General features: G+C 35.5%; 1 protein-coding gene across 9 annotated transcripts in view; it reads right to left on the reverse strand.

Annotated features, from left to right (window-relative positions):
- Positions 1–515: 515 nt before the first annotated feature.
- The window catches only part of DDHD1 (DDHD domain containing 1), a 70,668-nt gene continuing 45,180 nt past the window's right edge, over positions 516–26,003 (reverse strand). For 4 of the 9 annotated variants that reach the window (XM_032482067.1, XM_032482068.1, XM_014559931.2 and 1 more), the window contains 7 exons: positions 21,505–21,767; positions 20,056–20,131; positions 16,287–16,436; positions 11,915–12,167; positions 10,728–10,919; positions 8,068–8,151; positions 2,283–3,081 (listed from right to left, as the gene is read on the reverse strand). In XM_032482067.1, the coding sequence (XP_032337958.1) occupies positions 2,900–3,081; positions 8,068–8,151; positions 10,728–10,919; positions 11,915–12,167; positions 16,287–16,436; positions 20,056–20,131; positions 21,505–21,767 (1,200 nt within the window). In that variant the 3' untranslated portion in view covers positions 2,283–2,899. Of the gene's footprint in view, positions 3,082–8,067; positions 8,152–10,727; positions 10,920–11,914; positions 12,168–16,286; positions 16,437–20,055; positions 20,132–21,504; positions 21,768–26,003 lie in introns of all 9 variants that reach the window. The other 5 variants (XM_032482064.1, XM_032482065.1, XM_006185436.3 and 2 more) reach the window with 3 other exon arrangements.

A 26,003-nucleotide genomic window follows, 5' to 3' on the forward strand; every position in this document is an offset into this window, starting at 1 on the left:
CTCAAGTGCCATCACTGGGAGGAGGGGTGGAATTGGCTCTGACGTTCCACTGATGGTTTCTTTCCCTCTGTCTACTCTTCAGGGGAAGGCAAAGCCAGGATACAGTGTGCTAAATGCCGTGTGGACCAGAACACTCCAGTCCCCAACAAGGAAACAAAAGAGGGAAAATGAGAATGAGGACGAAGTTTACATGTCACTGTCTGAGGGCTTCTACAGAACATGTTCAGTGTGAGAATTTCCAAAGCTGACAGATGCATTTAATGGAAGTAAAACTTAAGATTCTTAAGGCTTGCTTCAATACAAAGTCGTTATTGGGAAACTGAGGGTATTTGTAATTATGTTCTAATATGCTGCAACACGGGATTATAACATAAGCATAATTACTACTGAAAATAAAGTTAAGAACAAAACATTCTTATTCTAAATTTAAATAACCCTTGGGAACCTAACTGGATTAAAATTGTTTGAACGATCTGACCAATACTCAGAAGAATCATCATAGCATGTACACAAAATAGAGAATAAAATTTTAATGGTATCAAAAACAGAACTTTTTGGCCAATTTAGTGCTTGCTGGAATAAAGTTGCAAAATGTTACTCAGTAACTGACTTAGCTTCTAAATCAAGCTAGAATTACACATACTCTGTATATTACTTGAGTATAGTACATTCCATGATAACATGCAGAGACATGGAAGCAAGAGTACTGCAAAATCAAAGTCACCATCTCTATTGACGAAATGAGCTAAAAATAAAACTAGGTCCAATAATCCAGAATGTCTCATTTTGTAAAGGGGGTTTTGGATGTTGTTCTTTTCAAGAATTCAAGTAACTTCCAAGTGGTTAAATTTGATCTTTTTCCTCAATATGAAAAAAAAGGGAAGGTGACATATTCCTATAGCCATGGGAAAGTATTTCTTTTTATGAGTGTCATACCACCCACAGCAACACATGCTCAAGTACCTTTGATGAGATAGTCATAGGAGACATGAGAACAGACCTACAAAATAAACAGGGTATGAAAATGACCTGAGTTCACAGGAATCTCTAAATTTGAAAGACACAGCTTCAGCTTTGCTAGGACCGCATCAAAACCTTTTATAGCAAGGGTTTCTTAGTGAGTCACATATTTGGGCATGGAGCCTTGGGATCTTTTTAAGCACAAAAAATGAGTGCTTTATGTTGTGCAAATTCAATGAAAGGCCAAAACAGAGGACTGACAGTGCTGAGCAGAACCTACAACTAAGCCAAAGATTTTAGTATCTTATAAAGAAAGGAATGAGATGTGTGACTGACCCACTATGCTCCCAGTTTGACAGTGATCATGGGGAAGCTAAGATAAGCAAAGACAGCACCTTCAGTGGAACCTAGTGGAAGCCACTCGAAAGTGAGGGGTGGTTGTGGCAGCGATGGTTACTGACCCCCTCGAAGTAACTCCTTTGTGTGAGAACCCAGGAATGTATATGACTAGGAGGGTAAAGTACTGGCTTCACAGTCATTTCTCCAAATTAAGAACTGCAACTTGCTTCTGTTATTACTGTTTGAAAAATAAGAGGTCACATGTGAATTATTAGTCAATGAACAGCATCTAAAAGAATATGGCCTGTCTTCAATCTGAGTTCTTCTGACTTGCTCTGTAATCTAATTCAAGGCACTTTAAATGTTTTGGTGCCTTAGTGTATTAACAAGTAACATGAGAATAACACTTACTTACTTACCTCAAGGAGTTACTACATACATTATTGAATCTTAAAGCACTTTGAGCTCCTCAGATGAAAAGCACTGTGGAAAAAAACTACAGCTAAGAAAACTCTTCCAACGCCTCAATCCTGAACTATTGCTATTGTGCCTGTGTCTCAATTGCGATTTCTTAAAACACTTACAAATAAAATTTGTTAGTGGCACTCCATCCCCCTTTATATGGTAATTGTTTGGCACACAGATGCTAATATATTTTAAATAGTTGTCATACTCCCTACTCCAAAGAAGTTTACTAATTTTCCAGTAGTTAATTAAATGTACCTATTATGGGGTACTTCATGTCAAAGTTAGAAAACTTTAGCTTTCTCTGAGGTTACGTGACATAATAAAAAAGTTCACTTTTTTCAAAATAATTGAACTAGTGTTATTTTGTGTGAAACTACAAGTTTTTAATGAAAAAAAATACTGAAAGTATGCCACAGTGTCTATATATTCATCTGAAGAGTACAAAGATGGAGTTCTGAGAAAAAAGGGTCTTCACACTATAGAAAACAAATGTGGTTCTTAAATCACTCAAAAGAAACATTTAAAAAAATGTCATGTTTCATACATTGACATAAAGTGATTAGTCCGAGATAATAAATTATAAATACAGTAGTTCAAATGTTGCTTCTTTTCTAGCATTAGTTTTTCTCAACAAGTTTAATTCAAGACATTTTAAATCTCTTATACTCAAGTTTCAAAGGAACTGTGGAAATGGAAGCTTTCATAAAAATCTAAAACAATGATACCACCTCGTGATCTTTACACAGAATACCCTGGACCTTCACCATTTTAGATTTAGAACATATTTTGGTTAACACATTAGATTCAACCCATTAAGATGCCTTTATATTTGGGAGAAGTGAGACTGTGATTTACAACTTTGCAGTCCACCCAAACCTTCCTTACTTCCAGGTCTTGCTTGATTTCTGTAGGGGGCTCTGTCGGACTCATAATTAAAATGATGAAAATTGTAAATTACTTATTTTGGACTTAACATATGTTTTTTTTTAAATAAAATAAAGTGCTTTTAAATTCAAATATTTCTTGCCCTAAACAAAACTGAAACATACTTAAACCTGAAACGTCCATATCTTGACACACATATTTTAACAGAAAAAAAATCAGCTTTGGGCCATTAATGTCCTTCAAGAGTTCAGATTGGATCTAAATTGGGTTTTGCATTATTATCATGCTCGTGTTTGTACATGAAGGTTAAAAGAAAGAGGGCAACATCCAAGGACGACCAATAGGCAGTATGCGACGTGACGGCTGACCAGTAGCGGCTCTCCACAAGGCCTTCTCTGAGCTCGAAATCAATTCTGTGATCCAGTTCCACTAGAAAGGAAAGAAGTCAAACAAGTGAATAGATGTTACAATAAGACCAGTTCTATACAGACTTACTAGAGTTGAGAATAAAAATTTACCTAATAGAATTGATTACTATTTTTTAAGAAGTGACTTTCCACTAATCTTACGGGAGAGAACACTCAAGAGGCTCAGCAGCTCAGAATTCTATCTGGTGAGTTTTCTCCTTGTGTGCTCAGGTCAATATGCAACAATGAAGCAGAGAAACAAAAATCTTGCTTGGTATCATAGTATATTTGTAGTAAAGAAACCGGGCTCAAATCCTGGCTTTCCCATTTAATCTTTGTGCCTAATCTGTAAAATAAGGAAAACAGCCTTCTCACAGAATCACGGGCCAGGCTTACAAGCAATAATGCCTGTAAGAATGCAGCACGTCACTCAAAGGCTCCTTCATTGGCAAGGCCCTACCCGTCAGCTGTCTCAGTGGGGACATGTTGGAAGATAACATCTACTGCAGTCCTGGAATGTTTCCTTTCCCACTTGGCTGAATTCCTCAAAGGCAGCCACGACACAGCCTAGCCTCCATTCAATCAGCAGGGCCTAACATGCACCTGGGACATAACACGTGCTCATTCAATGTCTGTTCAATAAAAGAATCCACTAGGTGGCTGGGAAAATTACACTGGAAGGAACAATGTTGATCCTTGAGAGGAAGGATTTCATTTTATAGCAATGCTGTCCTCAAACAATTCAGTGATTTCTATCAAGTCTTTCCTAAAACACAGAGAAAGTCCTCGAAATACCTGCTACAGAAAAACCACCTTAAAAATCAAGGCTATAAGAAGACTGAGATCAGTTCATCTCATAAATCCTTAAAACACTTAGAAAAATGGCAATTTCATCTTCGTGAACTCCTTTAAAGTTGTCAATGAGCCATACAGTATTTTGAAGGGTCTTAAAAACTTTTAAAAAGCACCCAAACCACTACCGTTCAGACACTAAGTCTGTTCTTTGCCCAGAGTGCCAGTGGATCTGAAAAGTAAAAACTAGCAAAAATTAAGGAGGTTGGAGAAAAAGTTGGGTTTTGCTTGTACACTGGGAATATGGTAATCACAAGCAGGAAATCACATCGCTTTAGAAAATGATCTCATATAAATGTTTAGCTAATGCTTATTTTAAACATGTGTTTTGTGACAATACCATTTGGTGATTTAAAAATGCACTTAGAGTTATTTTTCTATTCAATTGTGCTTTTCTAACAAGGACTACCCATGGGTCTGACTATCCATTTTCAGATAAGGTTTACACTTAAACAGCATAAGTATCAATTAGGTTACAAAACACTTGTAAAATATATTGACATAGGCTTTTTACAAAGTTTTTTTTTAACTGCTATTTTTCTCATTTAAATTATGGTAATCTAATCCATAATAAGTCACAAATAGTTGTAATCCACATGTGGAACTCTGGGATAGTAATGTCTTACATCTTTTACCCTCTGTATTCCACAGGACATGGATGTTAATTTCATAGGTACATTCTGGTACCACAGACATGAAGACGAAAAGAGGAAACGAATTCTCAAGCACGAAGAGGAGTCAAGGTGAAGTTAGTCATAGAGATAAAAGGAGAAATAAGAGGAAAAACAGAAGAGACCAGAAACATATGCATTAATATTGGTGAAACCACACCACATTATAATTTCTAAGAATTGAATTCCACATGCCACTGTAGAATATCTTCCTAATCCAACAGTCTCAGGTTGAGTTGCTGTTTTAAAGTCAAAGAAAGGGAGGTTTTTCCCTGTTATACCTAGTGTTATTTGGTTCCACTTTGATTTTGTCCCTGAAATGTATTAATGTGCTATTACTGTGCTACACTGCCTTTCAAGTACTATAAACTTGAATGATAAATTTATTGTCCCCTTATATTACATGTCCTTGCAATTCTTATCACCTATAGCAACTTGTGTCATTAACTAGACTGGCCCTCTCTAGTCCTTTGTAATTATCTGTAGGTTGTCCCTATCAACATGGGAATTAAGTAGCCAGTTTGTATCTGATGAACCTGTCTTAAGTCTCTCATCTTTCTTTGAAGGTCTACCCCAGCCAGACTGCCACAGCAGCTGACGTTACATTTGTGTTGGTTTTTCAGGTGGATGGATGGAAGCAGGTGGGCCTATGTTTCATCTTCTCCCTTTATGCAGATCACAGAATCCCCAGGGAGTGAGATTATTACATGGAAGCACCATCCTATATGTGCTGTGAGACGTGCTTGTGACCTACATGGAATTGCCTTGGACCTACTTTCTCAGTATTACCATATCCAGAGAGGGTGGCACCATACAGGTTAGTAATTGTTCCTAGTTTCTCTCACTAAGTTAGGGCAAAGAGAAAGGAGAATATAAAATCATCACTTTGTCCTTCTCTCTCTCTCGAGTGCCTAAGTGTTAATGTTCCTCTATCTACAAAATAAGAATGAGATTCCTGAACAGTTGAGAAGTAAAAATGAGAAAAAGACTGTTGGCTTTAAATTACTGTTAGAAGTTTGCTTATACTGTTTTAAAACATGGATTATTTTCCTTTTTGGGGGAGTCGTGCCTATGGGCACACTTCCCTATTTCCCAAAGCAAATGTCTGCAGTCCACACAGTGAAGGGAGAGTGTCCCCAGCACTGTGCTTTCAGCAGAGAACTCTCCTGTGCACAGGGCCTGTCAGCATGGATCTCATGTTAAAAAGTAACACACATGAATAGAAAGTAAGCATCTTAGTATTACCAGGTGTACTAACTGGACACTTTTTTTTCTATTTAATGAAAGTCTCTTAACTTTCCTTCTGGAACTTTAAAAAAACTTAATAGTTATCTTATTTATAAATAATAATCATAGTCATAACTGCATAATTTTTGGCCCCAGGTATACTAAGAAACACACTTAGAGTACTAGTAAAGGAAACTGGGTTTCCAAATGACTGGTGAAAGTCATTTGTAGTTAGATTGTGCTCAGAGTTCTTGTTGATAAGTTATGTCTTCTTATTTTTGTGCTGCTTTGGAAAGACTATACATTTCATGTGCTTAGGTATCTGACATCCAGGGAATATTTACATTTTGTGACTTATCATAGCTCCAAATATATTTAAGAATATTTGCTAACCATCTTTCATTTGAAAAAAAAAAAAAAAAACCCTCCATACTGAGTTTTATCATCGGTTGTCATTTCTGTCTCCCCCAAATTTCCCAATACTTATCTACCCTGAAAGACACTCAGATACCTAACATTTGACAACAGTTGGGCTATTTGGGTAAATACAGGCTCTGTGGGTAACTGCTGGAGATGGCCACATTTGCCAACCCTCTACAGTCTGGTTTGAGAAAGCTTCCCAATCACATTCGGAACTACCCTCTTCCACTCTTCCTAGGTTCTTCTCAAGGGAATGAACTTCTGGTTCTCTGCATACCCTGTGCTCCCCACCTCTGTTTTTGCTTTTGCTGTTTCTTCTCTCTGCAATGTCTCTTCATCTCTTCTTGTCCAAATCCTACTTCCACAAAGCCTTTTTTGATTTCTCCACGTGAAAGCATTTTCTCATTCCTTAGAACTGACAGAGGCTTTTACCTGTATCTCTGTTACGTGGCTCATCACATTCTAACATATATTATAATTATATTTGTAGTTACCTACATTTCCTACTAGAATATATGCCCTCTAGAAAACCATTCCCACATCAGCACTTAACATTTTTATGGGCAGCACTGAAGTGTTTTATCTTGGTATCTTTTCTAGTGACTACCTACTTGGCTCCTGGTAAACATTTAATAAACAACTGTTGAATGAGTAATAAGGGAAGGGAAAATAGAAGCCATATACATATTACCATCTGAATCAGTGCGGTGTAGTTATGATTAGTGGTCTAATTGCTTAGGTAGTTGGGATGGCTTTAAGATAGTGTAGGCCACTTGAAGGCAGGACAAATATATGAGTAGATTAATTTTTCTTTTTTCAGCTAAATATGCAAAAAGCACAGATCAACTATTTCTTTATGGAAATGACTATTACATGAGCAGGGACCAGAGAGAGCACTTAAATAAGATCATTTCTTGAGGGGACCTCACAGAGTTAGATCAACATAAATGGCTGTTACGGAGCCAAAAAACAAAACAAAACAAAAAAACAGCTTGTTATGCTGAAACAGTGTTTTGGAATCTATATCAAGTAAGAATTTTCTTGAAAATAGAAAAAAATTGAAAAAATGCATGAAAATTAGCAATTATAAATATGGAAATTGTAAAATTAGATGTGGTTAAAAAATCCAAGGAAAAACTTTTAACATAGTTTTTTGTTAAAGACAAAATCCAGTATTAAAAAAAAAAAAAGGAGAGGAACTGCAGAAAAAGGAATGAGAAGTTAATGATAAAAGTTATTTTAAACTGCTAAGATTAAGCTTTTACCAATGCATTTTCAATCTGCTGAAAATTAAGAGACTGAAAATATCTCTTGCATCCAATAATATTAATTTTTCAAAGTGTACCTATGCCACTAAAGAACATTAAATATTTGTGTTGAAACTAGATAGTAGCTATGGCATACCAACAGTGCTAGGGTAGTGTCACTGACATGTGAAATAACTAGGAATGATTAAATTCTTTACACTATGAAATCCTTCTATATCTAAGTATATTACATGAAAAGAATAGTGAACCTCTTTGAAAGCTCTAGGGCAACAGAGAAGAAAGGAAACAGATGAATGCTTTTTTTCCCTCTCTAAAAGGCTTCTTTTTTGTAGAAGCATATAGGAGTATCACATAATTTAGTATGCTCAGTGTCTCAGCGGTAGTCGAGTTTCAGGATCACTACCATTTAAGATTAGAAAATAAAGGCAGAGAATATGTATAAAATAGTCTATAATGTTAACATTCAAGCTGATCTCATAGAAGAACTGCTTCAATTTTTCAATGAGCAGAAGAAATCTAGGTAGATCATTTTTGTAGTGTTCTGAATGCTATTCCTGACATATACCATACCGAGGGTATTATCTTTATTCTGCATTACATTTTCCGGAAAAAGAAGTTGTGGGAGATTAAAGAACGATCCTTGAAGTCTGAAATCTGTGAAAAAAAAAACACAAGATGCTGTAAAATACTGGCTGATGGTTACAAATGGCCTTCAATGATGCAGCAGCCAGAAGTTAGAACAATACTCCCATGTAAGCTGATTAAACCCTGCATACATAAAAAAGTACACACTTTGGTTCTTGTGAAGAGCTCCTTCATGGAAAAGGCAATCATAATTAACGTTCAAATATAATGTCATCATCTGTTAACACCCAGATATCCTCCCAATTTATAGTTCACTGAAGTTCTAACCTAGAAGCATACCAGTGCTAAAAGAAACAGATCTTTTCTTTCCATATGTTACAAATGCAGGATAGCATAAGAAATGAAACAGTAAAACCACTGGAAATAAGCCTATAGTTTTCAAAAGAAATGAAGAACAGCTATGTAAGATGCTTCAACTTGATGTCAATAAAGTGGTTTCAACTGACAACACTAACTCTTCAAAGATTGATCATGAATTCATAGTCTGTGTCCATCTTACCCTCAAAAAAGCAAGAGAATCAAAGTCGTAGCTTCAGAATAAAGGTTATTAAGAAGAACTGAGGCAATCAAAGTGAGCAGAAAGTAAGGAAGGAAGCCAGAATCACCTAATCACAGTGACTAAATTCCAGAAAGGAGATTTAAGGAAAAAAGGTTTTATGATTTACAAGATACAGCCAAAAAAGCAATTATGAGTTTAAAAATTTGTCTAAATCAAGATTACATAGAGGAGTATATTACCAAAACAAGTCCAAGAATTAGTAAGGCAATCTTGGAGATTTGATTTAAAAGTCATAATTCTACTGTAGTAAGTAGTCTAATTTTAAAAGTTGGACTTTTAAAATCTGTATCTAAAGGTGAATATATCTAAATAAGAAATCATGATTAGCTCATAGTTAGCTGAGTCTACAGTTGGCAAGGAATTTACCATTAAGACCGACAAAGAATTTATATGCAAGAATGACAGAAAAAGTATTTTGTTAAGGTATCGAGATATAATAATGTAATACAGGGAAGCATTTCTACTCATTTGTCTTGAAAGAAGAAACAGGTTTCTTTACTATCGTTTTGAAATTCCTATGTTAAATAGTAAGAAAACTAAAGGTCAGTTTTCTCCCCTCAGATCCTAGAGACTTCTCTGTATGACTTCCCTGGGGCTCAAATTCTCCCCTGTCCCTTCTCTTCCCTCATTCACACTAATGTTCACTAGTATCACTGTTGTGCACTAACAGTACAAGGAATTGTGACTTTTTACCTGGACTCTTATAAAATTCTTTGAAATTATTTTTCCTCAGAAGTTTAGAGTAGTTTTCTTTTGATATCTGCATGTTACACAGAATTTTGTATTTTTACAATGTCATGTCTGATATTAAGCAGAAGTGAGTTTTAGGTCAGCAATAGTATAGAACTCTCATGAGAGAACTATGAATTTTGTACAAACATCAAAATCTAAAATGAATTCTCTAGGCAGTGTTTAAAAGACCTGCAATTATAAAATTTTCAGTACTCAGAGTCTGACACAGACAGCATTAGGTTAAAAAAAAATGCTATTGGCCTAAATAGTAATGTCCAGTTCAGGAATGGCCAGGATAATTCACCCTGGAGTGGGGCTGACTATAGAGAGAGCCAGCCTCCAGGACTGCCACACTTGAACTTCCATTTTAAGTAAGTTTTATGAATGGCGATGAATGCTGGTCTTTTTAAAATTCAGAGTAGCAGATACAATAAGAAAACAAGGCTCTAAGTATCTGAAATGGAATGTGCAAACATTTTTTAGAGGAAGAAAGTAAACTTTTCTTCTTGTAATAGTTACAGAAAAGTAGCAAGTTTCAGAATCTACATTTCCTTATGTAAGTCAATGGAAAACTAGGTCTTAGTAGTCTTCTACTGGACACTTAAAAATAAGGTTCAAGTTTAGATCCCTGGAAGTAAACATATACTATGTGTAATTAGTGTTTCACAACTATTCAAGATTTTAGACCTTATAAATCCACTGGAAAAAATTAAATAAAGCTCTATTCTAATGCTAAGTGAGACTGAATTATCCATTCATTCACCCATTTCTTGAGTGTCTACTTTACCCCATATAGTTGGGATAGGATTGGAAGCCATACAGTGGATCCAATACAATGAAAGCTTTGAAGGTTTTATAATTAGGTTAAATGAAGGGAGCCCTGGGATTAGCAGCAGGATGGTTTTGGCACAGCAGTTTTAAAAAAGTATCAAGAGTAGATACAGCATAGGTTTGAAGCGATTACATGAAGTTTTAAGGCTGAGAAGACCATGTTTAAAAAAAAAACTATTTTATAAAAATGAGGGATTTGTCTTACGCTTGACATGTAAGACTTCTGTGCCACAGGACCCTGATTATTAATGTTCTTAACTTAATTCATCAAAGCAGAGAGTAAAACTGCATTTACCTGGGGATTATTCTTAAAAATATAAGTAGAGAAATCATTTTTTCTTTAAAAGCTAATCATGCTTTAGATTATAGAGTTGACAGCTAGTGTTAATATCTTAATCCTCTCTGTCCTCCTGAAGCTTTAAAAAGATACCAGATAAAGCTGCAGAGCACAGTATGAACTAACATGCAGAGTCAAGAAAGCCAGAACTGCTATGTGGGAGGGTCTGCGTTGCCACAGTGGTCGTAGGAGGTGAGGCAATCGGCTTCTTCTCGTCTTCTATAGTGTCTCTTGAAATCTCAGATGGCTGCGATGCAGATGAACGTCCAAATCTTGAGAACAACATTCCTCCAAGTCCCTTTCCAATGCTTGCAGCCCCTGCATTTCACAAAACAGGGCAATCATTCTGCTGAATTACACCACATACCAAGCTAAAGAGCACCACCCATAATTACAGCCAGTTGCAGAGGGACCAAGCCCTAGTTATGTTTTTCCAGGGTGGAAACATAAGTAAGTTACAATTTATATTGTAGGTTTCTAAATAAAAATGGTGTTGAATAGAATAAAAATTGCACAAACTCTAAAAAAAGCTTACAAAGGAATAAAGACTATTAAAGTGATCATTGTTTATTAAAGTACTTCATAAGATTAAAAATGTTAATGAAAGAACCATGTCATTCATATGCGCATAAATTTACTATCGATATACTTACTACTAAAGTTAAGTGGGTATGTTATAAAAAGCTATGAATAAATCTGCATGGCGAAGTCGTTATCAATGAGTGCAGCAGATAAACCCTATTTATGGCGCCATCTTGTGGCATTTTGTATTAAGGCAACTCATAACCAAAAGCAATAGACAAGTTAAAATGGCACACAATTGAGCTCCAGTGCTACACCAAACATTGTGGCTGGTACCGCAGATCATTCAAAGAGAAATTAAGTACCTTTGCTGCCCTCAGGAAGGACAGGTTGACAGACTTGTAGGACATGGATCAGAGAACTGGTTGGCAGGGGTACCCTTAGCATTCAAGTACTCCCTCATTTCATGGATGAGGAAGCAGAGTATTAAAAACTATGTGACTTCCCGAGATCTCATAGTAAGTGACGTGCTCAAGATTTACAATGAGGGACTTTATTTCCCAGCCTTTTCTTGTGCATCCAGCTATCTCATATTCTTTAACTACAGGATTTGATCTAGTACTTCAGGGATTTGGCCCTCAAATTTGAACAGTGAGAGGGTAGTTAATTCTAAACATGAATATTAACTGTTGAATGTTTTATAATACAGAGAGTATTTCCAAGTACCGAAAATCTAATGTCTATATAAATGTGCTTAAATTCATTGATAAGGCATACTGAAGAGAAATTACCTAATATACTTGCTTTGCCTATGTTTGTTATAGATTCCCCATAGTGTCGGCGGGACAGGACTGGTGAAGTCACAGGGCTTGGTACTGTTGAAATGCCTTCATTCTCTGTAACTGAGGTAGGTTCTTTTGCTGGGTGAAGATAGTTTGGCTTCATGGACTCATAAGGTAGAGGATTAGAAGTATTATACCAGTGGATCTGCACAGGTGAAATGTTGCTGTAGTGTTTCAGTATTAACGGTTCTAGTCTATAAGCCTTGATTAAAAAAAAAAAACACACAACATTAAGATACAATGCTTGGATTTTAGTAAGCTGTTTATTCTTATTCTATTGTATGCTCAGCAGACCTTAGGTAATATTTTAAAAACCTGATATTCCTAACATGTATTTCTAGTTCTTCACAGTTAATAATATGTAGTTTGTCTAATTATGTATCCTTAATGATCAGACTATAAAACACAATTAAGAGTTAGTTTAGGCTAACAGTGCCCACTAATTAGTCTTTCAGGGAAACGGATTCATTTTTATTATGTTCTGATATCATCTAACAATTAGATTTATGTTAGTCTCACAAGCAAAACTAAAGCAGTAAATGGTAAACTAGAACATAGGAAGTAAGGTCAATTTTTAATACCTAAGTTCTTAGTAAACCCTATTTTCGAACAGATTAATACAGTAACACATAAACTGGATGGTGATATAAGACCATCCGCCTAATGTGAAGTAAGGATGATATTGCAGAAAAAGTAATGGATGTGGCATCAGAATTCCCCGAGTTCATATTCTGGCCTCTGTAACTTATTAATTATATGACACTCACCAAGTCACAAGGTCTCAGAGCCTCAGTTTCCTGAGCTGTAGAAAGGAGATTACACTTCCTACTACCTTACAAGGCTGTTGGAAAGAATAGATAACTTGGGAAAAACTTCCTAGCACAGTTCTGACATGAGCTATTAAAAAAAATCACAGAAAAACTATAAAACGAGTAATAAAAAATTTTTAACAATGAGTTCAGAACCCTCCTATTTACAATACAGTTGACCCTTGAACAATACAGGTTTGAACTGTGCAGATCCACTTATATGTGGAGTTTTTCCCCATGAATACATATTACGGTACTACACAATCTGCAGTTGGTTGAATCTGCAGATGTGGAATCGTGCGTACAGAGGGCTGACTGTAAAATTATACCCTGATTCTTGACTGTGCAGAAGGTTAGCACCCCAACCCCTGAGTTGTCCAAGGGTCAACTGTATAACAAAGTTTAAGATTACACAAAGTATACTGAAAGCTCAGAGTTCACCTACAAACTCAAGTTCATGTTTAATTTATAAGAAAGTGAGTAAAATGAATGTACATAATGAAATACTGAAAGTCTAGCTGGGTGTTTATACATGTTTTACTTAGTCCTAACAAACTTACGAGGTAAAACAGTATCATTTACATTACATAGATAAGAAATAGTCTCAGACGTGACTTGGCCAACACTATGCAGTCTGTCTTTGAATCTAATACTAGATTCCAGTTCAGTGAGATTTATTTCTTAAATATAGCAGTTTTGATTCTTTAACATATGGGAAATTTTCTAAAATTCTAGTGTTTAGTCAATGCTATATTTATTTGGGACTAGCTAAAAATCTTTTAGAAGACTTTACACAATTATATAAAGCTATTTTTCAGAGAATAAATGTTATTTAAAATCGCTTGTTTTAAATTTAGTTATAGCTAGACTTGTCCCCAAAAGGATTTAAGGAAGTGTTTTTTTCTCATCTAAAAACCTTACTTGGATATTTGTGGTCTGATCAACATGGTGGAGTAGCAGGACCACAAGCTTGCCTCTCCTCACCACTACAACAAAACCACAACTGACTGCTAATCAACCATCGGAAAAAAAGACTGGAACCTATCAAAAAAGATCCTCTTCAATTGGAAACATAAAGAGGGAAACTCAGCGGGAACCAAGCAGGCATACTTGCGATATAATCAAGCCCTCTGTCCCTGGGGCGACCCACAAGCTGAAGAATTAAGTCACAGAAGCCCTCCGACAGGAGTGAGAGTTCTGAGACCCACGTCACGCTCCCCAGACCACGGTTCCCCCATTGGGAGAAGGAGACTCCAGGACATCTGGTTTTGAACACCACTGGAGCTTAACTCCAGGAGCCCCAGAGGACTAGGGGAGACTTTACTCTCTTGGGAAGCACACACAGAATTTCACAAGCGGCAGGTAAAAGGGCAGAGGCAGTGACTTAATAAGAACCTGGGCCAGACATGCCTGGTGGTTTTGGATGGTCTCCTGGGGAGGTAGGGGGTGGCTGTGGCTCACCTTGGGGACATAAGAGCTGGTAGACATTTGATATTCAGGGAGTGTTCATCTACATGAGATTTCCTGGAGGCTGGCATCTTGCTTCAGTCATTAGCACCAAGACCTAGCCCCAACAAACAGCCTGTAGTCTTGAGTGCTGGGAAGCCTCAGGCCAAACAACATAATGGGTGGAAAAGCAGCCCCACGCATCCCCATACTTCCTAAGCCCTCAACTGCCTCTGGACATGCCCCTAGACATGGCCTTCCCAGCAGAGGGCCAGGACCAAGCTCCACCCAGCAGTGGGCAGGCACTGACTCCTCCTGCCCAATCAAAAAATGGGCAGAAGACTTAAATAGACATTTCTCCAAAGAAGACATCCAGATGGTCAACAAGCACAGGAAAAGATACTCAACATCACTAATTGTTAGAGAAATGCAAATCAAAACTACAATAAGCTGTCACCTCACACTAGTCAGAATGGCCATTAAAAAGTCCACAAATGATAAATGCTGGAGAAGATGTGGAGAAAAAGGAACCCTCCTACACTGTTGGTGGGAATGTAAATTGGTGCAGCCACTATGGAGGACAGCACTCAGATTTCTTAAAAAACTGAAACTAGACTTACTCTATGATCCAGCAATCCCACTCGTGGGCATATATCCAGAAGGAATTCTAATTCGAAAAAGATACATGCACCCCAATGTTCATAGTAGCACTATGTCCAAATGTCCATTGACAGCTGACTGGATTAAGATGTGTGGTGTATATGTACAATGGAATACTACTCAGCCATAAAAAGGAATAAAATAATGTCACGTGCAACAACATGGATGGACCTGGAGGTTGTTATTCTAAGTGAAGTAAGCCAGAAAGTGAAAGAGAAATACCGTATGAGATCACTTATATGTGGAATATAAATAAAAGGACACAAATGAACTTATTTATAAAACAGAAACAGACTCACAGACATAGAGAACAAACTTATGGTTACCACGAAGTAAAGAGGGTGGGACGGGATAAATTGGGAATTCGAAATCTGCCTCTCTTGAGGAGTGATAGAAATGTTGTGGTGATCTTGATTGTGGTGGTGGTTTCATTGGTGTATACATCTATCAAAATTCATCAAAGTGTACATCTGAAATATGTGTAGTTCACTGTACAGGAATCATACCACAATAAAGGTGTTAAAAAAAAAAACACTTTGCTTGGCATTAAATTGTTTACCTGGATGCAAGATCCTTAGTGTTTACATTAAAATTTTTATTTACAGTACAAACGTAATAGAGAATGTAAAAATCCAAAATGTTATAATTCCACCAGGTTAAAATAAATTCTTACACTTTTTCAGGTTTAATACATAGTATTCAAATATTTTCATTTCTAAGAGGATCTATCAAACACATCTCAATGTTGCAGCATGCTTTAGAGAAAAAATACTTAAAATGGATTTTTAAAAATTTATGGTTGCTCTATTATTGGTATTACAACTGGTTAAGGTTTGGAAGTCCAGAAGACTCCTGTCTCTTGTATTAACTGTCCTAGAGATAGTATTTTTACATTATGCTTTTATCCTACAAGTACAATATAAACAGAACATCTTTAAGGTATTTTACTACCTGGGCCTTAAGTTAACCAAAACACAAATATTTCAAAAATATAACAGATAAAGGCATACCTCAGAGATATTGCAGGTTTGGTTCCAGATCACTGCAATAAAGTGAATCACACTAATTTTTTGCTTCCCAATGCATATAAAAGTCATGTTTATACTATACTTAAGTCTATTAAATGTGTCAGAGCATTACGCCTAAAAAAACCAACACATACCTTAATTAAAAAATACTGATGTTGAAAAAATGGCACCAACAAACTTACCCAATGCAGGGTTGCCACAAACCTTCAGTTTGTTTAAAAAAAAAAAAAAAGGCAGTATCTGCAAAGAGCAATAAAACGAGGTATGTCTGTAAATGAACCCTTTCTCATAAATTCAGCAGTACCTTGCAAGATTTATTATAGATTCTCTTAGGAACAATTTAATATTGAGAGGAAAATGTCCATATTTGGAACTCACCACTGGATCTGTTGGATGAAAAATGTTTAGTAATCGGTTACAGATCTCTCTAGGCAAAATATGGTCTTGACTTCCAGTGTTTCCTGGGCGGATGCCACGCAATGCCAAAAAAACTGCTAGTGGGGATCCCATACAGAAGAAATTTTCAACCTAAAATGACAAAGTCATCCTAAATTTTAAAAACGACAAAAGGTTTTTCACAGAATCTGGGCATAACATAATATATGATAAAATACAAATAATAAAATTATCTTCAAATATATATATTTTTGAATGAGCTTTGTCTAGATGGTATCTGCATTATTTGTTAACTCTGTAACAACCATGAATTATTTTAAGCAATCTATCCAGAAGCAACTTCAGTATCTTTAAATCTAAGAGAAAATGACGAATGAGAATAAGGAGAAGGAAGATTTATCAAGCTACCCTTTTTTGGTAAAGTCATAATATATTAGGTGCTCCGAAACATATAAAGACAATAAGGCTGAGCTTTTGCACTTAGAGTTTACAATCCTGTTGAGGAGGCAGAGTAAAATAAATGCGTAATAGAGGGAAAATGTGCTGTATGAGAGTAGAGAAAGGAGTAACTCATCCCAACTTCGTGGGCCTTACAAAGGAGGAAGCATCTCCACTGGCCATAACAGATGAAAAGGATTTCCAAAGTTGGGGTTGGGATATACTAGGGCTGGAAAGAAAAATATGGAATATTGATAGAACCACATGAAGTAAAGCAGAGGCAGGAAAGAATCTGGCTTAATTCAGAGAATAGTCTAATGTGGTTGAAAAATTGGGTGTGGGGAAAATGTTATTTGGAATGAGAGTGTACAGAACACTGACTGACTAAGAAAGTTGGATTTTATAGCTAGTGAAACATTTGACCCATGTTTTAGGAGGTTAGTAAATCTGGTAGTAGCTTGTAAATGAATTGGAAAATTAAGAGGCTGGTGACTTGGAGACAAGGTAGAAAACTAATGAAAGAGTCTAGGTAAAAGATAATCTGAGCCCAGAAGGACAAACTGTTCCATTCAGAAATGGAAATGTGAGAGGATAGGGTGGAATCAACATGAATGCATGGAGATGGGAAAAGAAGGCGCCAGAGGCAATTCACAAGACTTGGGTCTGGCTGACTGGGAAGATACTGGTTCCATTAACTGTAACAGGAAATTTTAAGTAAATTATGTTTTTGTTCATAATAAGTTTGAGGTATCTGTAACATACCTAACAGGTAACAGAAGTTAGGATAAGAGATGTAGAATTGAATATATCATATCCAAGGCTGTGTCATCATCATATAAGTGATGTATAAAATCAAGAGAATGGGTGAGATAGCTTAGGAAGTACACAGAATAAAATGGCTTTAGATAGAACTATGAGGAATGTCCACACTTGATTAGCAGGTAAAGGAGGTAAAGCTATAAAAGAGAGGTTGAAAGGAGAAAGAGAATCGGGATAATGCAGCATCATGGAAGTCTAGGGAGGAGAGGGCTTCAAGAAAAATAAGGTGGTCAGGAGCACTGGATTATACATAACATGACAGCTTCCCCTCCTAAATCCACCCTACCTCTCTTGTATGTCCCATATCTTGATGCAAGTCATCCCAATTCATCGCTCCCTCTTATCCCCAATATCTAAGAAATCATCCCAAAAGATTCCAACATTTCATTTCATCACCTCTCATCTGGACTATGCTGTTAACAGTGTCCCTACCTTCAACTTTATACACCTTTAATCTTTAATCTCTTCACCACACCTCTGGGGTGATTATTCTTTTCTTTCCTCAAATGAAAAAATAAATATAAATGAACATGTATTCTGAAATGGTACCTTTACATTAAAGAAAGCTTGAGAAAGTGCTTTTTTTTTTTTTAAGGACTGGGGAACTTCAACATGTTTGAAGGTTGAAGAAATCTAACTTGTGTTAAGATAAATTAAAAATAAAAGAAAAATCATTTGGACTAATAGTGACAGGGCTGAAATGCACACACTTACACATGTACACCCTAGTAAAATGCTTTATGCGTTGGTCAAGCACTTTATAAATGTTTGTTAAATTCATAGAATAAACAACTTTTCTTTGTTTATGATTCGTTTGCCATTTAACACAGAAAGGAATTATTCTTTCTCAGATAAGAGTAATGACTGCTTTAGTGTAATCTACATCCATCAAAGAATTTTAAAGGTGAGGAAGAACTTCAGGTGTTTAGTCTAACCTCCTTGTCCAGAGATGAGTAAACACATGAATGCAGAGATTTGCCTAATGTTATATAACTAGTTAGTGGCAAAGCCTCATGATCAGAACCAAAGTTTCCCAGTTTCCAGACCAATGTTTGTCAATATTTTTTAACTTTTTAAAAATTTTAATGACCTAACACTTTCATTCTGAAAATAAATCCATCTGCCAGATAATAGACATACAAACACTTCTGTTCCTTTTTTAACTCTGGAGTCTTAAGTATTAATTTGCCAATTCATCATATATTCCTTTTTAAATTTCGGATTTCCATATTTTTTTTCTATGAGTAATTAAATAATTAAAAATTCATATTATTAGACTCCTGACTATGTGTTAGAAGGACAGACAGTTACGGAGAGCACAAATTCTAGTAACGTGATACTGAATTTTGAGATTCTAATCTACTTTGTGGATCATACTCAATTCTTCAGTACAAAACCCAGGATATGAAAGAGGAGAGTTTACTCTACCAGATCAATTCTACATATTTAACACTGAGTATATATAATAATAGTAGTAGAGATAGAACTCAAATTCCAGGAGGAGATGACTCCAAAGACTCCAATTCTCTTACGACTTTTAAATTTATCTTATATAACTTTTAAATGTGTAAGTTAAAAAAACCTTTATAAGTCATAGAGATAGATTCAGTAAGAAAATTCTTACTGCTTAAAACAATTTCTGCATCCTTCCATTACCTAACCTGTATTTAAGTTCCTATGATAAATGAAATGGGTATCAAGAAGAGATAATACAGCACACTAGACCCATGTGTACATTCAACTGGAAATGAGTATTAGGAAACTTAAGTCACGCTCCATTTAACACTGCAAACAGACTGTTATTTAGCTATAGGCTGTGTCCTTCCCAATAGTTAGGTCAATGTCAGCGTCTCCCTGCCACTTTTTATTCTTCTGAACCATTGCTTTTGACAGCTCTATTCCGATGCTCAAAAACCCTGAAAAGCTTTCCACTGCATTTATCAAATACAAGTTCCCCCCCCTTTTTTTTTAAGCTCTTCCTGTTTCCCCACAGCCCCCATGCCAAGTCCTGTATATTCTAGCCAGACTGGTTTGCCCACCTTGGTCCAAACTAACTGGTGCACCCTCTGCTTGTGCTTTTGTCGTACATTACTGACTGACCGAAATGTCAGCTTTCCATCCCTGGAATCACCACTGATAGAATTCCACTTATTTTTCTTACCATATACAACTAGTTGGTCAGTAAAGTTTGTTAATTCTAAATACTAAATATTTCCAAGATCTGTCTCTATGTTTCTTGTCTCACTATTTGAGATTATTTGATATTTCTTGGGGGTGCTATGAAGTTGTATCCCTCCACAACCAATAACACTGCGTTATGCATTTTGAGAGCTAGGAAACCATCACGTCCATTCTTTTCACACTGCATGTATTCAGAAAGAATCTTCATTTGAAAGAATAATTAGGATTTCATTTGAACCCTAACATCATGCTTCAAATGCTGTTTGAAAAACAACTGAGATGAAAAATGAAAATCTCATCTGTCTTTCCTTACCTTAAATTTTAAGGCAGGTGTTTGTGTCATAGACGATGCCTTCAATCCTTGTAGCCGTTCTTCTATTTCTCTCAGCCTAGGAAGGAGTATGAGATTATGCACACATTCATATTTATAAATTTTATAAGTATTAGATGCTCACTAGTTCCCTAAAGCATAAAGAAGACAATGAAGACCTAGTATCCAATCCCTCAAACTAATCCTTAACTGACAGTATTTAAAAATGTACCTGCTGTAGCATAAAAAGTCTATAAAAGTTTATAGAATAATTAGTACAAGTACTCCTACTCTTCACAATACATGCTGTTAATAGCTTTCTGGGGGAAATCTTTAGTAAAATGTTAAGGAACATCCAAGTATGTATATGCCTTAAAAAAAACATACCAAATGTTCATACCATATACACTATTTCTATGTCTGTCCTTTTTCTACACTTAATGATGAATCTTAGAGATCTTTTCACTTCATTGCCTCCTGATCTACTTCAATCTTTTTAACAACTGTGTAATTGTCCACGTCATACAGATTAAACCTTTCTTTGCTGATGAAGTTATTTCAATTTTTTCCTATTAGTGTTTCATATCTACTTACATTTAATAAACAATGGAACTAAGTTAAAAGAAAAGGTGCAGTTCATTTCCTAAGCCTGTTATAAAAATTCTTTTTTACTAGCTTTCACATCTAAAATGCAGCTCTGAGCCTTGCCAACATGACATTTTCTTTCAAAACTATCAATTATTTTGACACTATAAATGTGTGTATCTATACTATGGTATGTAACAAGATTGTAAATGAAATCCTTAGACAACTTCTATAAGACTGAAATTCAATGCTTCTTGAGTAAAAATTTAAGTCAACTAAACTGATTGTTTTTATATAATGCTAACTATCAAAAAGAGTGACTTTTCATTGTTCTATTAGAATTAATTGGATGATCATTAAGAGAACAAAGACTGAGCATCTAACTAGAGATGAAGATAGGAATGTAGCAAAGAATTAAAAGATGGTATCAGGATGGCCAAAAGTGATCAGGTAAATGTCAAAAATATATTTTTCAAGAAAAAAAGAGCTTTAAAATTATTTTCAGAATAATAAGAAAGGTAAAGGCCCATCTCTAAGATTAGTAAAACTACAAAGGATTACAAACTGGTAAACATTTTCAATAAGGACTCTAGAGAGTGACTCAGCTTTGAATAAGTTTTAGATTTCACTCTAACAAACTGTGAAGAAGAGACAAAAGAAAAAAAAGATGACTATTTTATGCTATAGGAAAACACGTAATTAGCATGAAAATTAATAGTCTCTAGCTTGATTAGGCGTTATCTAATAAACTTTGTACCCTAGACAATGTATTTTTTCTTTATTATGAAAATTTTAAGTTTTCTCCTTGGAGGTCCGGTAATTCCATGAAGATATTTAAAATTCCTTTAAGAGACTAGGGCATTTTACCGTCGTTTGGTCATATAGAGTTCATCAAGAAGGTGTCGCTCTTCATAGCTCATCCATCGCTCATCAGGCAACTCTTCTTCCTTCTGCAGCAATTGTTCATAGAGTCGAACTGGATTCCAGCCAGTCATTATGTCATAAGTGATGACACATCCCAAGGAATGTGACACTATTGAGACTTTACCCCCTTTTTCTTCAAAGTCCGGATTCCGAGAACAGAAAAGGGAATACAGTCGGTTCAGCTCTTGCTGAAGGCCTTTAACTAGCTGTTTGAAATAAGAAAACATCAAATTAGATGTCTAGTAAGATTTCTAAAGAGCCCTGGAAATTTCTTCTTTGTTGCAATGCATTCATATGCAACCCTAAATTCTTGTATCTTCTAGTTTTTAAGCCACAGTAAGTTTTAGGAAAAGACTATCTAAGTATATAGTAACAGTCACTAACATACTGCATATGCTACATATTATATATATTATTACCTTATGCACTTAAATAAGAGTAATGCAATAAAAGGCCACTGTATGATTGAAGAAAAAGCTAATGTTGATCTACTTGATATTCCAAAATTCCCATTAAGTTGGTAACACAGGTATGAGCAAAAAGTTGTTTTATATGGCTGGTAAGCAGGGCTTTTTTCAGGTTTAGAGGTTAATAAATAATGTGGGAATTTTTCTTTGTAAAACTGTTTCCTTTGAAATTTAGCTTTAGAATAAGGTTCTTTTGTTACTCAAATCCGTATGTGGCTCTGACTGAGTTTTAAGGCAGTCCTTTTCTCTTCCTATCATTGCTTACTTCTATTTGATTATAAACTTGCTGCCTGATATTCAGTTTCTCATTTCAGTACTTCTTAATATGCCAGCTGTTACTCTGGCATACAAACATTAATTATGCATTGTTTCCATTTTCATCTTGTTATTTTGTCTCAAGAGACAACTAGCCTTCATCAGGTTTCACTGAACATTATTTAGCAGACACAAACTGAAAATTATCTGAGCACTCATATTTGGCAGAGACAGGAGTGACACGAATGCAGTAACGTGAATGAAGGCGTGGTGCTCTCTCTGGTCGCTGATGTCTCAGTTCTACAATGCAATACTGAGGTCTGGTTAAAGCTACTGAAACCACGTATTGGGTCTGATGAAATATATTCAGCCAGTGAAGGAAGAGATGGACAAGATGAGCTGGTAACATGAGGAAGGATGACAAGCTGCCTTTTCTCTAGGGAAGAATGCAAAAATTTTACTTTCACTGAACATTTTACTTTTTCCTGGGAAAAGCAAAAGAATTCCATGCTTTAGTGTAATAATTCTCTTTCAGTGTGCTTGTTAAATACAGACTGCTGGGCTCCATCCCAGAGTTTCTTAGCCAGCACTTCTGAGGACTACAAGTTAGTGGCAAATGCATATGAAAATATTCTAAGACATGGTAATTCTAGTCAACAGAATTTAAGAAGTAGGCAGTGTGATGTGAAATTACATGCTCTGTTCAAAGGGAGCTATAACAAAGCTTTGGACTTGGCTTTGACAAGAACATGAACTAGCCCTTAAAATTTTTTCATTTTCCTGATTTACAATCTACATGAAGGGAAGTATAGAAAAAGCTAATGTTTCAAATAAATAAATTCCTTTAAAAGCAACATTTGCTAATAGTTTTTACTTTTGAAAGCCTTGATTTTAAGATTCTTACCATGTTAAGTCTAGAAATATTAAAAGATATATAATTAAGTATTCTGGCAAAAGGTACTCAATCTTTTTGTTTTTAAAAAATACCAGCCACCCCCCAAATTAAAGTTGAAAAAAGGGAAAAGACCTACCAGTGGTTAACCTATTTCACATTAAAAAAATTTAAAGCATCACTCACTATACCCAACATTTTCTTAGTCTAGCAACCATATCTGGTTAACAAAACAAGAGTAAATATCCAAGACAGAGAAAGCCTATTTGACACTACAGTATTTCACCATGGACTGAAACCTAGAATGGATAGTTTCTGAACAGTTGATGTTTTCATCTGTTTTAATAATCATATACATGAATAGAAATGGTCTTTTTCCTTATTAGAACATATCTAGATAGTATAGTATTTTTAATCTTTGCTTATAGCGTACATATAAAGAACATTTGTGGTCGATACATTATGATTTTGAAAGCTAACTTTTAAAACGGCTTTGCACTACCTCTAAATACTTTTATAAATCATCCACTCAGCAGCAAAAGGAGAAATCCACCTCGATTTTGTATCCAAAAAGTCTACTCTAATTAGGGTTTGTTTTTCCCCTTCTCCTTTCTGATCCAATTATATTCTCCCAGCTAGGATCCCCTTGTGACCAGCCATATTCATTTGGGATATCTGAACCAAGATTAATGATATAACTTGTGATCTTAATTTCATTAGCTCTACAATATTATCTAATCAAATCAGCTAACACAAACAACAGGCACTGGGTGGCTTTTCAAAAGTTTTTTTTTAAAAGCATTTCTAATTCTCATAACCACTGGATAAAAATTAAAATTTATGAAGAAAATCAATCCAAAAGGAAAAAAACCCAGTAGCTTCAAGAGAAAATCCAAACACCCAAAATATGGCTGAAGAATATAATTAATCCTTTGTCCTTCTCCCTACTCCAGGAAATTTTAATGAGAAAAAGTAATTTAAAGTGTTCATATACATCAATTAGATAATTTTCAAGTAACAATGGCAAGTTAGGGCCATGACAATTTTCTTCATAGTTCTTTATTTTAAAAAGCCATTGACAAGAGAGTTCAGATGTACAAAAGATGTAGTTTTCTCTGGATTTTTCATGTTACTTTATTTAGGGTTGAAGAAAGAGCCAAAGGCTCTCGATGATATCCTGATAGTCTAGAATTACTTTCTTTTAAAAAAAAACTGGTCCTCAGAAGTATGACTTGAGAAGTACTGATCGATATGCAAAACTTTCCCCCTAAACATGGCTCTTTAGTGATTATTTGCACAATCACTAACTGGGGTCCTCACATGAGCATCTCAGAATCTTGAGTAAAAAGGGGCCTCAGAGACGATCTAATTTAAACTACTGTGATGATAAAAGTTGCCTCCATAACACCTATGGTGAGCCAGTCAGCATCTACCCCAGTGAGTATCTCCATACTAAAGTGGTCACTTTCATTTAAAAACATTTCTTCCCCAGTTTTATTGAGATATAATTGACATATAACATTGCATAAGTTTAAGGTGTACAGTGAAATGATCTATGTTTATATTATGAAATGATTACCACAGTTAGTTTAGTTAAAATCTATCACCTTATATTATTTACAATTTTTTTCCTTGTGACATTTCTATATTTTTAAGGCAGGTTTAGTTATTACCTAGTTCTTTATTAGAGTAGGAATATTCTCTTCCACAATCATAGCATAGTTATCAATGTTATAATTTACTTTGACATAATATTTTACCTAACCTACCATCCACGTTTTAATTCTGTCAGTTGATTTAATAATATCCATTGTAGCACCTCCCTCATCCAGTACAGGGTACGGCTAGGATGAGGTGTAATTAGCTATCGTATCTCAAATCTCCTTATTTGTAACAGTTTCCATATCTATTCTTTGTCTTTTATTATGTCAACATTTTAGAAGAATATAGTCTCATTCCTACTTTTTTTTTTTTAAGAATTCTCTCACTTTAAGTTTGTCTGATGTGTCCTCATAATTGGAATACTGCGTAAATAATGCTGTGTCTTTCTCTGGGTGTCCCTCAGAACATTCAGTAAAGACATTGCTTGATTTCCCCATCATTTACTTTTCTGCAGTCTGAGAGGATACACTTTAAGACCATGCAAATAATCCATTTCTCATAAAAAATCTGCCCTCATTTCAGCATCCACTGATGATTCTAGTCCAGTCCTCTTCCTGATCCACCACGATAGCTGCAAAATGAGACTCTTTCAATTCCAGCATTCCTTCCACATTTGCTAGTAAGCCCCTGGCATTCTACTGTAGGCAAAGGACCTCCTTGCTCCTCCATTTATCTATTTATAATCAATATGGACTTAGACATTTTTCAATGATTAAGAATTCCTTAGTATATCATCTTTATTATAATCCTACATCCTTATTATAATTCTATATTTAATATAGAATTAAAATCTATATGAAAAGTACTACTAACAATTCCTTACAATAAGTAATAACAATTACTTAATTTTTTTGGTGCTCAAATTGTTCTAGACTTGGCCAGTGGGATCTGTTTTTTTAATTTGACTTTTGTGTCCTTTTGTTTTGAGCATTTTTCTACTTTTTGTCAAAACAAGTTGTTCCAGCTTTGACTTGGACCTATCCTGCTCCTGCCCAGCAATCAGCCATTTTCCTAAGAAACTCTAGTTTTTCTTAGTGGGGAATAACAGTACCAGAGGCAAAGATCTAGGTGCTAGTTGTGCTCATTAGACTGGGGTGTCTTTGCTTCTTGGCCTTTTCAGTGGACAAAGGTAGGAAATATATGCATGTATATACTTCTATGTGCTT

The sequence above is a fragment of the Camelus ferus genome, chromosome 6 (genome assembly GCF_009834535.1).
Source record: "Camelus ferus isolate YT-003-E chromosome 6, BCGSAC_Cfer_1.0, whole genome shotgun sequence".
NCBI lineage: Eukaryota > Metazoa > Chordata > Mammalia > Artiodactyla > Camelidae > Camelus > Camelus ferus.